The sequence below is a fragment of the Rhinolophus sinicus genome, linkage group LG17 (assembly GCF_036562045.2).
Source record: "Rhinolophus sinicus isolate RSC01 linkage group LG17, ASM3656204v1, whole genome shotgun sequence".
In the NCBI taxonomy this organism is placed as follows: domain Eukaryota; kingdom Metazoa; phylum Chordata; class Mammalia; order Chiroptera; family Rhinolophidae; genus Rhinolophus; species Rhinolophus sinicus.
Genome location: NC_133766.1, coordinates 16,712,568 through 16,729,309, shown reverse-complemented (window position 1 = coordinate 16,729,309; position 16,742 = coordinate 16,712,568). Strand labels below are relative to the sequence as shown.

General features: G+C 37.6%; 1 protein-coding gene across 3 annotated transcripts in view; it reads left to right on the top strand.

Moving 5' to 3' along the window:
- The first annotated feature begins 444 nt into the window (after positions 1–444).
- RPS6KC1 (ribosomal protein S6 kinase C1) overlaps positions 445–16,742 on the top strand; it is a 141,408-nt gene continuing 125,110 nt past the window's right edge. Inside the window, exons 1-3 of one of the 3 annotated variants that reach the window (XM_074322170.1) lie at positions 445–789; positions 1,342–1,639; positions 15,624–15,659. In XM_074322170.1, the coding sequence (XP_074178271.1) occupies positions 1,535–1,639; positions 15,624–15,659 (141 nt within the window). In that variant the 5' untranslated portion in view covers positions 445–789; positions 1,342–1,534. The remainder of the gene's footprint in view (positions 790–1,341; positions 1,640–15,623; positions 15,660–16,742) is intronic. The other 2 variants (XM_074322171.1, XM_074322173.1) reach the window with 2 other exon arrangements.

Genomic DNA, 16,742 nt, shown 5'->3' with positions numbered 1-16,742 from the left:
GACCTGGAGCTGAGCTGTGCCCCCACAACTAAGGTTGAAAGGACAGTAACTTGACTTGGAAAAGTCCTGGAAGTACATACTGTTCCCCAATAATAATAATAAAAAAGTCCTGTTCCCCTTCCCCAATAAAGTATTAAAAATTTTTTTTCTTCTTTCCTCCCCGGAGTTCACTGCTATTGCTTGACTAATTCCTATCTCTCGTTTCAAGAGTCAGCCATAGTTTCCCCTTTATCAGAAAACCTTAGCTAATCTTCAATTCTGAATTAGATGTACTCTATAGCACTCCATATGTACATCTGTCATCGTACTTGTCACAATGTATTTTAATTGTTTTTTCCTACTGGATAGCACTTGAGAGCAGGGATTCTGTAACTCCAATGCTTAACTGACATGTCTGGCATGTAGGAAGTGATTAATTCAAATTTAATAAATAAATGACAGATTTAGGCATTTGTAGACTGAGAAGGAGCTGGTAGTCAGGAAGAGATTGCAGGCAGAAAAAGCATAGTTGGGATGTCATTGATGGAACAATGTCTGCCAACGAAGGTCGGTTTCAGTGCACAGGTGGAGTGATTAGTCTTAAAAATGAAGTAGGGATCTGTCTACATCTTAGATAAGAATACAAATGTGAGAAGAGGGAGGGATTGTTACTAAGGGCTCCTTCAAATTTTTCCCCTGTAAAGAGGCAACACTGCAAAGGGTAGGGAGGCAAGCCGAAGAGGAATAGAGGACTGAAGAAAATGGCAGACTTGGAACGACTTATGGAGAGAGAATCCTGATCAATGAAAGGTAAAGGAATTGCCAAGTAGTGGATAGCAATCAATTGAAACTGTAGCTTTGAGAGGTCGTGTGATTTTTTAAAATTTTATTTTCCTTTCAGATGCAAGCTCCCGCTTTTAGAATCGAAGGGAACAAATGTTAAGATTGATAGCGTTGGGGTTTGCCGTGGAGGTAGACAGGTGGACGGGATTCGTATTAGAAAGAAGGACGGGTTATGTCTGCGAGAATTCAGATGTTGCTGTGGGTATTTAAAATGATAGACCGCGAGTAGGGAAGGAAAGATGCTGGGCTAGCGCATCTTCCATCCCTTTAGGACTCCAAACAAGCGTGTACAAAGGCTGGGTAGGGCTGTGGAGGACCAAGCTCTCACCGGTGTGTCGTGCCTACAACAGCTGTCACAAAATATAGCAGTGACAGAGTTAGCGCACTACGAGACTCGGTGAGGACGACTCAGATCTCCTCAGTGACGAGAGCGGCGGTGCGACCACCTGACCGTCGCCGACGTGCCGGGCTCAAGCCCAGATACGGCTCAGAACATAAAACGAGATCTTCTTCTCCCAGGATGCAAGATGATGCCTGACCCGGAAGCTCCTCTGCCGACCCGGAAGCAGAGCTGTGCGCCGGTGGCGCTGGTGGAGCCACCGCCCCCTCGCCGTTTCGCCGCCGCTTGGGGAACCCGGAGACCCGCGGCGGCGGGTTACCCTGATGTTACCCCGCAGGCGGCGGCGGCGGCGGCGGCAGAGGTGGCGGGAGGATGAGCTCTACCCGGGAGCGGGGTGCCGACCTGGCCCGTTTCTACACTGTCACCGAGCCCCAGCGACACCCAAGGGGCTACACCGTGTATAAGGTTACCGCCCGGGTGAGTGCCGATGTCGGGCGGGGGCAGGAGCCTGAATTGGGACCCGACGGACTGGCGTGGGGACCCTGTTCTGAGGGTACCTGACCCCGGGTCACAGCCGAGCGGGGGACTGGGTGGGCCGGGATGTGCGCGGAGGTGGGACTTCAGGAAGGCGGGGCAGGGCTGGATGCGGGATGCCCGGGATTCCGCTGGGGAAGGCGGCCGTCGGGTTTCTCATTCCAGGGTGGGGCAGAGATTGATGCCTTTTAATTCATGACTCAGCCCCCATCCCATTTGGACTTTCTCTTCGGAGGCTGAAATTTGCAGAAGTGGTTTTGCTCGCTTCCGAGGGATAATGCAGAGTCAAGAAATAATTTATGTATTGTTTGATTTATGTAATGGGTGGTATTTCTTGTTTCCACCGTTCATACAGCGTCAGGTTTGCTCTGAGGCAGACAGACTGTAGAGAAGGACGTCAATGTGAGGGCCACCAGCCTGGGATCTTTGTCTGTCTTTTGGCCTTTGGTATTTCATCGTTTACAGTAGGAGACATGAGAAATTCTAGTTAAGATGTCGTGTGTGAGTTGTCTTGAGGGCACATTTAAAAGTTGTGAGTCTTCTTTACAGGAGCTAACCGGTCCAATTTGTAGTACCCACTTTGTTTATTTTTCGTTGCTTTTGCTCCTTTTAAAGAGAGTTTGCATCTCCCTTCTTGGAAAATAAGAGTAATAAAATTAAATACGTCTATATGTATGTAATGTATGTATGAGTATGTATGTATATGAGGCATTTTGTACACATCATCAGTTGAACCCTAATTTTAATGACGAGGAAACCGAGGTTCAAGGAAGTTTCCTAACCCAACTTTACATTGCAAGGCAGTAGCACATCTGGGATTTGAGGCCACTTCTGCTTAACTCCAAATTATATAAAAGGTTAAGAATTAACTTTGCTATTATCATTAGTTGTTAAAAAAAGAGAGGTACAGGTAGCAGTAATAATATGGTATACGTTTGGAGGATGTAGTAATCGTCTGATAGAGAGCTCAGGAAGGAGGCCTTGAGAAGAACCTTGAAGATTAAGTAGATTTAGAGAAGCAGAGTTTGGGATATGGGAGTGGCATGAGGTATATGGAAATGGTGCAGAATTGAAACAAATGTGAGAAGACGGGATGAGCAAGTATGTTTAAAGATATTAAGATACTGCAGGGCACTGTACTGAGAATAGAGGGAATTTTGCTACTCCCTGTTTAGGTGTAGTGTTAGTTGCAGGCTGTGTAAGAAATTTTTTTAAGGTTAAGGGGCCCTTATTACACCACTCTTAAAATCTTTGTAGTCATTGGGCCCTTCAAAAATCTAGACTTAGTTTCCTAATATAATTTATGGAATTAGAACGATTTTCAACATAGTGTTTCCCTCATAGCACCCTGTTCATTCTGTATTATAACAGTTGCCACATTTTTTTTTGTATTACTGTTTATATGTCTATGTTTCCAGTAGATTTAGAGCAGGTCTGTATCACTGGTATGTTTCCTTTTATAACACCAAAGGCAGTGCATGGCACACAGTGCCTAAAAATCATTGTGGAATGTTTTCCTCTCTATTCTAGGCAACATGCCGAATAAATGTTTAGTTCCAGGCACTAAGTGCTGTGAGGGATACAAGGCTGAATAAAGCATGGACCTTCCTTTCAAGGATACTCAGAGTAGAAGAGAGTTTACTGGACTTGAAGAAGCATAGTGCAAGATAGAAAGTGTTAAATGTCAGAAGAGACTATAGGAAAGAGCTATGGGATTTCAAAAGCTAGAGGTTGCTTCTGGTTCAAGGGATCAGGGAGCATGTACCAATTAAGATGGGTGGTGAGAGGTGGGATAGAAGGAGAGAGGTAGGTGGAAGGGAGAGCCCAGAAAGGCTTGAAGGTATGACTGGGTGGGGAACTTATATAGGTAGCAATGATAGTGGTAATTACTTTTATTCTTTACAAAAGGGAAGGTTAACCCAATTCAGACTTTAAAAATCTTTTCTTAAGCTGTGAACTATTTGCTGAGCTTTTATGACAACATAAATTAGAACGTAAAGTAGAACGTTGCCTTTGAACTAACCAAATCCATATAATATGCATGTTATATATTACTGCTGTAGTTATTTGAACGTGAAAATTGCTTACACTGCCTTTTTTCTCCTTGTAAATGTTTCTGTCCTCATTTATTCCCTATGTTACATATTTTAATTTTAATGTTTGAGGGTCAACATAGAGATATACTAAAAAAAAACTGTGCTTAATAGTATAAAACAAGTAAAATGTTTATTATTTTTTGAGGTGTAAGGAGAAAAACATCTTTTCTCAGGAGAATTAACCAGGTAAGCAGTGCTCTCCTGAGAGAACTTCATGAGATACAAACTAGGAATGCCTTCTATGTTTCCTACTTCTGATTTACTTTTAGCTTTAAGGAATAATCTCTATATTCTTGCTCTTTATGGAGGAGTAGAATTAGAATAATTGGAAGTACCATTGTTAAATTTTGGGTAGCATAAGAACTCTTTCATCTTTTTAAATCTCCTTTATACTTTTTTCTTACAGTTCTCTAGAACCTGGCAGGTTTAGATAACCTCTGGCCAGTTACAAGCTTGTTTGATAGATTTCCTAGTTAAACTCTGTGATGCTTATTAATTTTTATGTAAAATAACTACCTCTGTTTAGAATTCAAAAATTCTTTTGTAGGTTTCCTTTAAGTCTTTAGTTGAAGGAGACAGATATAAAAGAACCATTAACAATGTTTGGTTGTTTCATCATGCTGAGTAACACTGTAATATTGTATTTATATTGTAATATAGATTTATCAACAACATTAAGTGAATGGTGATTCTTGCCTGCATTTTTTCCATGAGTATGGATAGCAGAAGGTATGCCTTTATTTAAAAGACAGTGTTGCCCTATGACTTTATTTTGTTTATATTGAAGCAAAATTTATATACAATAAAATGCACCAATGTTAAATGTACAGTTTGATGAGCTTGGACAAATATATATAGTTGTGGCATCACCACAACAGTTATCACTGCAGAAGTTCCCCCATGCTCCTTTGCAGTCAGTCCCTTCTCCTTACCCCCTTTCCTTAGGCGACCACTGGTCAGTTTTCTGTTATAGATTAGGTTGTATTTTCTAGAAATTTATCTAAATGGGATTATACAATATGCACTATTTTTTTTGTTTTGGCTTCTTTAACTCAGCATGAGTGTTTGAGATTCATCTATGTTGTGTGTTTTTATTCTCTCTTATTGCTGACCAGTATTCCATTATATGGTTATACTGCAGTGAATCCATTCACCTGTTGATGGACAGTTGGTTTGTTTCCAGTGTTTGACTATTATGAATAAAGTTATTATGAACACTTGTATACAAGTCTTTGTATAGACACGTGCTTTTGTTTCTGTTGATAGTACATAGCCTTGTTTACTGTAGCTTTATACTAAGTCTTGAAATGAGGTAGTCTGAGTCCTCTGACTTTATCTTTCTCAAAATTTTTTGGCTAGATTATTTTCATTTCCATATAAAGTTTAGAATTAGCTCATCAAGTTCTATAAACATGCCTACCCAGGTCTGGGGATTAAATGGAGAATGTCAGTCAGTTTCTGAATTGATAGTAATATTGAGTCTTCTGATCCATGAACATATATATATATATCTTCCATTTATTTAGCTCTTTAATTTGTCTGAACAATGTTTTCTAGTTTTCAGTGTGCAGGCCTTAACACATACTTAAATAATTTGGGTTTGTTTTCAAAATACGAGAATACGTAAGTCCTCATTTTATATAGCTAATATTTGTTGAGTAATAATAGTAAACACTTATATGGTGCTTATTATGAGTCAGGCACTGTTCTGAGCACTTTATGTAAGTTAGCACATTTTTCATAGTAGCCCAATGAGTAGGTGCTATTATTCTCACGTTATCAATGAGGAAATTGAAGCACAGAGAGATTAAGTAACTTGCTCAGGATCACACAGCTAGCAAGTAATAGAGTCTAGATTTGAAACCAGGCTGACTGGCCCCAGTCACAGTGCTTTTAATCCCAGTGCTACGCTGCAGAATACTTATATTATACAACCCATTTTATTAGATGATGTGGGTGTACATGTGGGAACGCCTATTTGTTCCCGCAGGGCCTTGCTATAGTTTGGCAAAAGTGATGATACATAGAGAACACAATGACGATGATGATGTGATGATCAAAGGGGAGGGAGCAATGGAATGAATGGAAGAAGTGCTGCTAGATTTGAGTCTAAAAACAGCCATTTCCAAAGATTCAAATGGAAGCACTATTTTATTGCTTGGAGGGAACTTGCTTTCAATTCCTGACCGAATTCGTAATGTGGCCTGCTTGTGCTTGGGAAAGGAATTAATTGTAAGTTCCCGAGTGACTGTGTATTATGTTCTTCCTCTGTTTGAAATGCTTTTCCCTTTTGTCTTGGCAATTCTTGCTCCTCTCATGTGTCTGCTCCTGTCCTGTGCTCTCTAGGAATCCTTTCTTAGGTGTAGGACTCCATGTGAGTTATGTGCTCCTCCATTAAAGCCTTTACCATACTGGACTTGATTGTCTCATCTGAGGGCAGACTGGAGCCGAGCACAGAGCCTGGGCTATTGTAGGGACTTGAGAGAAGGCTGGAAATAGGCAGTACATTTTTTTTAAAGTGTTGTTTTAAAAATTGACATACAATAAAATTGATCTTTTGTTATATTTGGTTGGTGCAAAAGTAATTACGGCTTTTGCAATTTTAACCTTTTAAACCACAATTACTTTTGCACCAACCTAATATAATTCTATGAATCTTGACACATATATACATTCATATATCCACCACCATAATCAGGAAACAACGGTTCCATCATTCTAAAAAAACTCCCTCATGCCATCGCTTTTTCACATTCCTCTCCCTTACCTCTTAGCCTCTAGCAACCACTGATGCACTCTCTACCAGGGTACTTCTGTCTTTTTAGAGTATCAAGTCAATAGAATCATGGTATTTCACCTTTTGACACTGTCTTTTACCCAGTTTTTTTATTGGGTTTTTGTTTTCTTACTGTTGAGTTTTGAGAATTGTTTATTTGTTCTGGATGTAAGTTTTTTTGTCAGTATGTGATTTGCAAATATTTTCTCCCAAATGTGTAGCATATCTTTTAATTCTCTTAACAGTCTTTTGCAAAGCAAAATTTTAAAATTTTGGTGAATTTCAGTCTATCATTTTTTCCTTTTATGGAATGTGCTTTTAGTGTCATGTCTAAAAACTCTTTACTAGCCCCATGTCACAAATTTTTTCCCGTGTTTTCTTCTTGGTGTTTTATTTTGGTTTCTACGTTTAGCTTTATGATCCATTTTGAGTTTATTTTTGTATAAGGTGTGAGGTTTAGGAGGAGGTTCATTTTTTTTTTTTTTGTATGTGGATGTCCAATTGTAACTAAGTACCATTTGCTCAAGAAACTAGCCTTTCTTCATTGAATTGCCTTTGCACCTCTTTCAATTAATTGGCCATGTGAGTGGATCTGTTTCTGGGTTCTCTGTTTTGTTCCATACCACATTGTTAATTATTGTAGGTTTATAAGTCTTAAAGTTAGGTAGTATGATTCCTCCAACTTTATTCTTTTTTTTCAGAACTGTTTTGACTGTTCTAGTCACTTTGCTTTTCCATATAAATTTTAGAATCACCTTGTCTATATATCTACAAAAAATCCTGATGGGATTTTGATTAGAATTGCATTAAATCTATAGATCATTTTGGGGGAGAATTGACATCTTTGCTATGTTGAATCTTCGAATCCATGAACATAATAATATGTCTTGTTATTTAGATGTTCCTTGATATCTTTTATCAGCATTTTATAGTTTTCAGCATACAGATTTTGTACATGTTTTATTAGATTAATTCCTGAGTATTTCATCTTTTCATAGCTGTTGTAAATCGTGTTTTTTTAAAATTCAATTCAGTTTTTAATTTTTCATTGTTAGTATAAAGAAATTTGGTTCATTTTTCTGTTGACCTTGCAACCTGTGACCTTTCCAAGGTGACTTACTAGTTCTTGGAGTTTTGGTAGAGTTCTTGTTTTTTCTGCATAAACAATCAATGTTGCCTGGCAAAAGGGATAGTTTTATTTCTTCCTTTTAATCTTCTATTTTTCTTGCCTTATTGCACAATGCTGAATAGGAGTGGTAAGAATGAATATCCTTGCTTTATTCCTGATCATAGGAGGAAAGCATTCAGATTTTTTTCCTCTTAAGTATGATACTGTGAAGTTTTTGTGTATGGGTGGCAGCATATTTTAATTTTTAGTTTTGTTAGCTTTTTATTTTGAAAGTAATGCATATTCATAAACATTTCAAGTACTAATTTAAGTTACTTTAAAGGAATAAAAGAATCCACTAAATTTTAAACCCTTAACCTCTTACATTATTACAAATGGCCAGTGTTAAAGCAGTGAGAATTATTAGAATTCAGTTGTTTAAACAGTAGGTCCATGAAGATTTTTGAAGAAATACTTGGTTTTGGCTTAATTTGGAGATATTTTCAGCAAATAGAATAATCATGGGGGTAGGGAGGGAGATTAGTTTGTTGTAAAATGTATTTATGCTTACAAATTTTGAAAAATCATGGCTCTCAAGTTCAGTTTTTTCTAAATTCTTGTTCTGTTCTACTCTTTTTTTGTTTTTGACTCTTAACATTGTTTTGTAGAAGACTATCTCATATACCAAAAGTTTTAGTAAGGGGGTTTTAAAAAATTTCTGTTTCCATCTTGTTTATTGAGAGCTTGTATGCCCAGATATTAAGATTTTATGTTAAACTGTAAACTTTCTTTAACATTAAGGATTTTGATTTCCTTGAACCTTGATTGGAAAGTAGTTTACCTTTTTTTTTTTTTTTAAGATTTTATTGGGGAAGGGTGTGGGAGCAGAGCCCCAGAAAGTAGTTTCAAGGCTCTCGGCCTCACGTGGAGGAGTGCTGGCTCAGGTAGTAGATGGCCGTCAGCTGTAGCCAGTTAGCCAATTGGCCGCTAATATAACTGCTGCGGCTACGGAGGAGAGCCGGGGAGAGTGGAGGAGAGTGAAAGAGAGTCGTCGGTGGGTTGCAGACAAAAGGGACAGCATGTCGCAAGTCCAGTGAACCCAGCCTCCAGTGAGACCATAGCGGTATGACTCCCCTACTTATGGCTCCGTGGGTGTTCCTTTTTGGCCTCACCATATCCTGCGTTCTTGTATGGGGAGCGGGAGCAGAGACCCCGCAGGGTCCCCCGCATGACAAATAGCGCAGCTAGCAGGGTCTCCCGCACGACAAAGGGGAACAGGACTTTATTGGGGAACAGTGTGCACTTCCAGGACTTTTCTCCAAGTCAAGTTGTTGTCCTTTCAATCTTAGTTGTGGAGGGTTCTGGTTCAGCTTCAAGTTGTTGTTCTTTCAGTCTTAGTTGTGGAGGGCGCAGCTCAGCTCCAGGTCCAGTTGCCGTTGCTAGTTGCAGGGGGCACAGCCCACCTTCCCTTGCGGGAGTTGAACTGGCAACCTTGTGGTTGAGAGGACACGCTCCAACCAACTGAGCCATTTGGGAGCTCAGCGGCAGCTCAGCTCAAGGTGCCGTGTTCAATTTTTTAGTTGCAGGGGGCGCTGCCCACCATCCCTTGCAGGACTTGAGGGATTGAACTGGCAACCTTGTGGTTGAGAGCCCACTGGCCCATGTGGGAATCGAACCGGCAGCCTTCGGAGTTAGGCGCATGGAGCTCTAACCGCCTGAGCCACCAGGCCGGCCCAGTAGTTTACCTTTTGAGGGTGCTATACTAATTGGCAAAATTTTAAGTGAGAAAACAACTTCAGCAAACATTTATTGAGTACCCAGAGGTAACTTGCTGTTATAGCTTCTTTATTCTCTCTTGAGATTTTGGGATTTTAATAATGTGGAAAGCAGCAATTCCTTACTTTCATAAAAACTTGTTAGAAAATTGAATGTCTAAAATTTGTCCCATTGACTTTTATCTATCTAATGTGGGAGTTTTAACACTCCAGAGAACTAAAAAAATGTAGAATGTCTAATTATAGTTTGTGCAGGTGCCGTCTCTTGGGTCCACACTACCTGGCTGGTGGGTGAAAACCAGCCCAAATATTCTTGCCAACCAGTTACACCTGCAGCCCTGCAGGGAAAAGAGGGAGAGACGAGATGAGATGCAGGTGATGGGGTGGGAGGGAGGTTGAGGTTGGTATGGGAACCCTCGCCTTTGTGAGCTGGGCGCTTGGAGGTACCTACTGTTCTTGCCAGAGTTATTGTTTTATGTGTATGAAATGTAGTTTAAAGGTGTCAGTATGTTTATATAAAAGTAGGGATTTTATGAAAGTCAAATGTCTGAAAGTAAGGATTGCATGCATTACATTGATGAATGTGCCATTTGTTTTACCTGATCACCACAATGGGAACTGCTCAGTATAGTGTAGCCCTACATTTTTATCTATCCTATTATACCTGTCCAACATTTGGACGGTCTTGTCTTTGAAAACTGAAGGGTGGGCGTGTTCCTGTCCCCCCCACCACATGTTTGATTATTTTTACCTTGACACTTAGTTTTTTAAAAAATGTGTTACTTTTGTAAACATTTTATCCTCTAAGTTCTCCTATTACCCTAAACTAGCAGCTTAACACTAATAGTGAAGTAGCCATCAGAAAACTAGACATAATAAATTGCTCATAAAGGTACCATCTTAAAATGTATATTTAACCTTATTCTACTTGTTTCTAAAGGGACTCACTTTGTGATCCTCTATTTGTCAGAAATATAACGGTTAGATTTGAATAACTTTTACAGTTTTGTTTTCCAGTAGCAATCTCTTAATCTTACGAAGAAGACCATTCTTTTGGATATATCTGAATCAAGAGGGTGATTTCAAATCATTGTTATAATGGTAATTAGGTAAAAGAGTGCTTTTGACTGGTTTTTTAAGGAAACTTGGTCATATTTACTAAATAAATTAAGTTAGCACACTGGAAAGGATTTAGAGGACCTAATGACGGTATAATCTGTTGATTATTATGGGCCTGAGCCTAGGCCAAGCCACAGTGTCTGGTCCCTGTTCTAAAGACAGGCAAAAGGGCTCATTTTAAGGTGGCTTTTTCTTTGGTTTATTAGTGAACTGGGTAAAAAGCAGTTCATGGCTAGTGCCAGAGCCAGTATTCAGATCCCTTTCTTAGTTCTTTCTGTTCTGCCACAGTGCTTCTTCAACTTCTATTTTTTGGTGGATTTACGTTTCTTCAAAAAGAGTTTACTTAGTGGGCATGAGGCACATTACTCCTATAGCTGGAATTTGAATCTCTAGGAGGACTGATTTGGTTTTGTCCTGGAAAGAGCACTTTGTTTGGAATCATGGACTTGTGAGATCCAGTCCTGCCTCTTGCTGATTAATGTGCTTAGTATGTTACTGTGTGCTCTTGACCTTGGTTAGCCCATCAGGCAGGATTGTTGTGATGATTGTTGAATGAAGGGAAAGATTTACTTTCTTACTTAGCACAGTAAGAGACGGTTACCTTCACTAGAGCCCTTATTTGTTTTCCTAAATTCAGGTTTGCTTTTGGCATTAACAGAGGCAGATGGGCAGTAGCATTTCCCAACAGTGTTCCAAAGTTTAGTAGGTGTTGCACTAAGTAAATAAAATAATAATAAACAACATATGATAAAAATAAAAAGTTGAGTGGATAGATGACCTTGGGAAATACTATATATCTTCCTTTTGGAGATTTACCAGGCATGATAATGTAGTATATGTTTCTTTTTTAAACAAAGGTAAACTGAGTTCATCATTAATCCTTCCCTTTGAGATCTCTAATTTTAAAGAATACTGGTATTCCAGGCGGCAATGTTGGTGAAGCACTGCTTGAGGGTAATAATTTTCAGGATGACTTGGCAATAGAATTCTCTATATATATCTTGAGAATTCTCAAGATAAATATAATACTTCACTGAGCCATTGGTAGTTAACGCTTGCAGTGGAAATTTATGAACTTTAAATGAAAGGTATCACTGCTTTAAATTCCAACTTTTGAGGAATTTGTTGGCTGAATGTTATGACAAAACATTGAAATCTACAGGGTGCATTGAAATATTTTTATTTTAGACTTGTTAAGATAATTGCTAATATAGCATTAAAAGTTGTAAATATGTGGGTCTGAGGGCTCAGTTTTGTTTATTTTCAGTATGATCGTATTCTTAAATTTCTCATTGATATTCTTATTTTTCATCAGTTTTGCAGTTCTGCTGAAGAGAATTACATAGTTAGAGTTGTGGGGTGGCCTCTTAGCTCAGTTGGTTAGAGCGCGATGCTCTTAACAACAAGGTTGCCAGTTCGATCCCCACATGGGCCACTGTGAGCTGCGCCCTCCACAACTAGATTGAGACAACTACTTGACTTGGAGCTGATGGGTCCTGGAAAAACACACCTAAAATACAACTCTTTTTTAAAAAAGGAAAAAAATCTGAGTTCCAGTTAAGAAGACAAAAAAGAAAGTTGTTACTAATGGACTGGGTCTCAGTTCATGTTATCCTAATCTTTTCATGTTTTTGGTTTCCATTTCAGAGAATACATTCTTAACCTATTTAAATTAGATTACTGAATCCCTTAGGGTGGGGTGCAAGTGGTTGAACTTGGTAATATATCTGGCAAATGATGATATTGTAGTGGCATAGGAATCAGACCTGGTGTATTCTCCATTGTATTTCAGTACCTAGCTGTGGAGTAGGCACTAACATTTGTTGAATAAGTAAAAGAATAAATAAAGCCTATGGTGATAGGGTTTTGTGGAAGTAATTAAACTTAATTATTGCTGAAAATGCCACAGATAAATGAGGGAGGCAATGTAGTACAGTGGAAACTCAGCACTAGACCAGGATTCATAAAATCTGAGCTCTCCAAATCTAAAGGTGAATAGTCATATGTCATCATATAAGTCTCTGGGTCTCGTTTCCTTGTCTATGAAAGGGGCACTCATTATAACATTCCTGCCTAATTCATAGATTGTTGAAGAAATAAAATGAATCATTAATATAAGATGCTTTCCAAATGCAAATGTACAAAGTCAAGGTTATTTTCCCCATGTCTGGCACAGTGCCTTCAACAGTATTAGCACAGGTAGAGATTTTCTCTCTTAACAACAAAAAAGAGGCTAAGAAACCTTCTAGGACTGATTCTTGAGAGAGGAAGAGGAACCTACAAAAGAGAAACAGAAAAACCAAAGCAGAAAGAATAGGAGAATCAGGAAAGTATAGCCCTCTGATTTCCAGACTGGATTTTCACTGAGCTTTGTTTATGCTGTTGGGGAAAGAGCTAGTTAATAGCAAATAGCTTTTGATTTAATTTTCTGAACTCTAAGTATATTCTCTCCCTTTCACTTAAGGGTGAACACAAGTTCCTCTTGTAAGCTGAAAGTTAAAGATCTTCGCTTAGATAGTTTAAGAATATTTAAAATTTCACTTTCTGTATTTTCTGTAATAAGCGTAAGTAACTTATTATCATGAAAATATTGAAAGTCTTAAATCACTAACCGGTGTTCTTGACTTGCTAATGGGATGCAGTTTGCTGCTGTGGAGTGGACAGCGAGCATTCAGTGTCATGGGAAGGGTCTAGGATGAAGCACTCCCCCGTTTGTTGCTTAGCACACTACTCTTCTCTGAGATACTGAAATAAGTTTGGGAAATACCCCTCCCCCGCCCCACCCACACAGTCATGTGCACCCCCAGACTGTGGGCATCGTGAAGGCAGGGACTTTTCTTGCTCATATCGTAGCCCCAGTGCATAGCACAAGTATGTGAGCCACTCAGAATATGGATGAGAAGTCATAATCAAACTGGTTATTTCTGTTAAGGTGGTTTTAAAACTATAGATATAATGAGGGGATGGCTAACAGTTTTTTGCTTATGTAGTACACATATATCTGATTTCCAGGAATGGTTTACCTGAAGAAAATCCAAATTGTGTGACTTGTAATATGTACTCATACACCAAATCAGGAAATAATTTCTTTTGTCACAAAAAGACCATTTGTACGTGTAAAGGAACATTACTTAAAATAATAATGTACCTTAGTATGTTTGTAAAATGATTGGGTTATAAATTCAGGAAGTCTGTTAATTTTTCAGAAAAATATAACTTGTAGAATGTAAGGTACACCTAAATAAACCTATTGCCAATGATTATATGTTGACTGTTTTTGGTGCGTGGATTCTTAATGGATTGATTATTCCCGACTTTCTTCTCATTAGCTCATTTTACAAAAATATAAGAAACACTTGTGAGGCAAAGTTAAATCATTTTATTATGTGAAACACCATAATTTGGAACGGGGTGTGTGTGTGTGTTTGGTGGGATAAGGGGGGTGGCACTTGAAAATAATAGCTAAAATCTAATCTTTGAATAACATATGGTTGTTAGTTATCTGATCTAGTCTCTTATTCTAAATCTGTATTGTCTAATATGGTAGCCGTTAGCCATATGTGGCTATTTTAATTTACATGAAATAAAATGAAAAATTCAGTTCTTTAGTCACAGTAGTTATATTTCAAGTTCAGTAGCCACACCCATGTGGCCAGGGGCTACTGTTGGACAATTCAGATAGGGAGCATTTCTCTCCATCATCAGAGAAAATTCTGTTGGACAGCACTGTTCTAAATTAATGAAAATTGCTATAAGATTTTTACCAAATTTATATATCCTGGAAATTGGAGAATAGAGTGGCAAGAAATTAGAAACTTTTCCTGTCTGGAATTCTTAGGTGGGACCTTTTAAGATAGTTAAATTCTCTAGTAAGGGAGAGAGGGAGCTGACGTTTTAATTACGGAGTTCTTGCTGTATTCTTATTTGATGTCCACAATAGCCAGGCCAAGTCGGGAGTATTATCCCCATTTTATGGAAGATATCAAGCCTAGAGGAACTGTAATTTGAACCCAGGTGTGTCTGACTTTACATGGTAGTTTTGTGTTTTTGTTTTGGACCTCAGTAGTGTTGAGTTGATCATAATTCCCAGTTCATGGTATTGTCACTAGTCATCAAATAATTTTTCTTCCTCTCATCCATAGGCAGCCATTTTTATGTGACTTTCTTCTTTTTAGCTAATATATTTTTACTTAATGTAGTACACATATATTTGATTTCCAGGAATGGCTTACCTGGTATCTGTTTCTGTTTGTTTTTGCAAAATGTATATTGTGGTACCAAGTTCCTGAATTTTACATTTACGTAGATAATATTATGTATTAATAGCTAAGGTGAGATTTTTCCCTCTCTACAATGTGTTTGATGATTGAAGCACCCAGCCTACTTTTTGTCAAAAATTTTGTGAGGAAATCTTTCAAAATGGTGTTAGATTTTTTGGCCTTTTGTAATTAGAGAATTCTATAGGAATCCCCCTCTTCTTTGTTCAGAGAACATAGATAGATAAGATTGCCCTTGAATGCTGTCCTCATAATTTTTTTTAAGTTACTTTTGTTGTCTTCTTCATCATTAGGTGGTCAGTGATTACTTCTCACAGATATTGATGTGTGGCTGCTTTTATTTTAAATTGAAATTTTTATTGAGCTAATTGTAGTTTCACATCTGAGTGTAAGAAATAATGCAGAGCAATCTCTTGTATACTTTGTCTAGATGCAGCTGCTTTTTATGCTTCTAATTTATGTGGAGGCTGGGAAGCGGAATAGACAAGTTTGGTAGAATTATGTCAAGTAAGAGTGAAGGCCTGAGGCATTCTCTTTTGAATGGAATACATGAACTTTTAGCATGTGGATTATTTCAGCTGCCTTTTTGCTTAATTTTTTAGTATGTATTTTATTCAGCTAGTGATATTATATAGCTGAGTTTCTTGTGATGTAATATGGTATTTTCCTTTAAGCATATTGAATTTTTAATACAAATACTGTTGAAAGTAATTATGCAAATGTGAAATCTTAAATTTTGATAATGAGTAGATATTTCTGTATATGTTTTATTTCAGGTTGTTTCACGAAGAAATCCAGAGGATGTCCAGGAGGTAACATATTTATTCATATGAAAATATTTTTTTATATATTTGACCAAAATTTTAATTAAAGGCTTTATTGAAGAAATTGAATTATTTATATGTCAGTCTTTGTACGTTTGTGTGGAGATTGTCTTCAGCTCACAAAACAGTAACTGAAATATCCTATTTCAGGCCTATTAAATATGAGGTAAGTTTTAGTAGGTGTTAAGTTATATAAATAAGAAATTGAGGAATTACTCAGACCTATTAAGTATGTGTTCAATTTTAGTAAATGTCAAGTTATATAAATAAGAATTTCAGGAATTACAGTGCTATTAATAATGTGATAATTTCAAGATTTCAATATTAGTTAAGGGACCCTAATTACCTATTTCAAAATCAAGATGCCTGTTTAGTAAAAAAATGAAAAGAATTGGGTAGCTGCATTAATTTTAAAGATTATAATATTAAATTATGGGTTTCCATTCACTTCCATTTTTATATTGACTTGACATGTTGACATCTTGGAAAACTGCTTTGGATGTAGGTGTTTCTTTTTAAAATTTTGTAGTTTTATAGTAAGTTCTTTTCAGACCCTTTCCCTCTCTTTAAAATGATACCAGCTTAAAACTGTGGAATTCTCTGTATACTTTGTGCTTGTTATATACCTTTAGGAATCCTAACTGAGGAGCTTGCTGCTTTTAACTTTTTTACTTTCATTTTGGTACTTGCTAATTTTCTGTTTTAAAAAATTAATTTATTTTCCAGCTAGAGTTGACATACAATATTATATTAGTTTCAGGTGTAAAACATATTGATTAGACATCTATATATTTTATGAAGTGATCACCCCAATCTCATTTTCACTAAGATTAGAAGGGCATATATAGTATATATTGGGAACTTTTTTTTTTTACTAAAGTGTTTAAAGGAGACATTGTAAATTAGCAGTCTTGATTCTGCAACAATGTTTTTTCTCTTATTGAATTTTAACGTCTTAAGTGGGATATGTATTTTCTATTTAGCTGCAAGCTCCATTACTCCTTACTGAAAAATCTGGCTTGATTCATACCTTTAAGGTGATTGTTTGGTACTGGTTGGTTTGAGTATCTG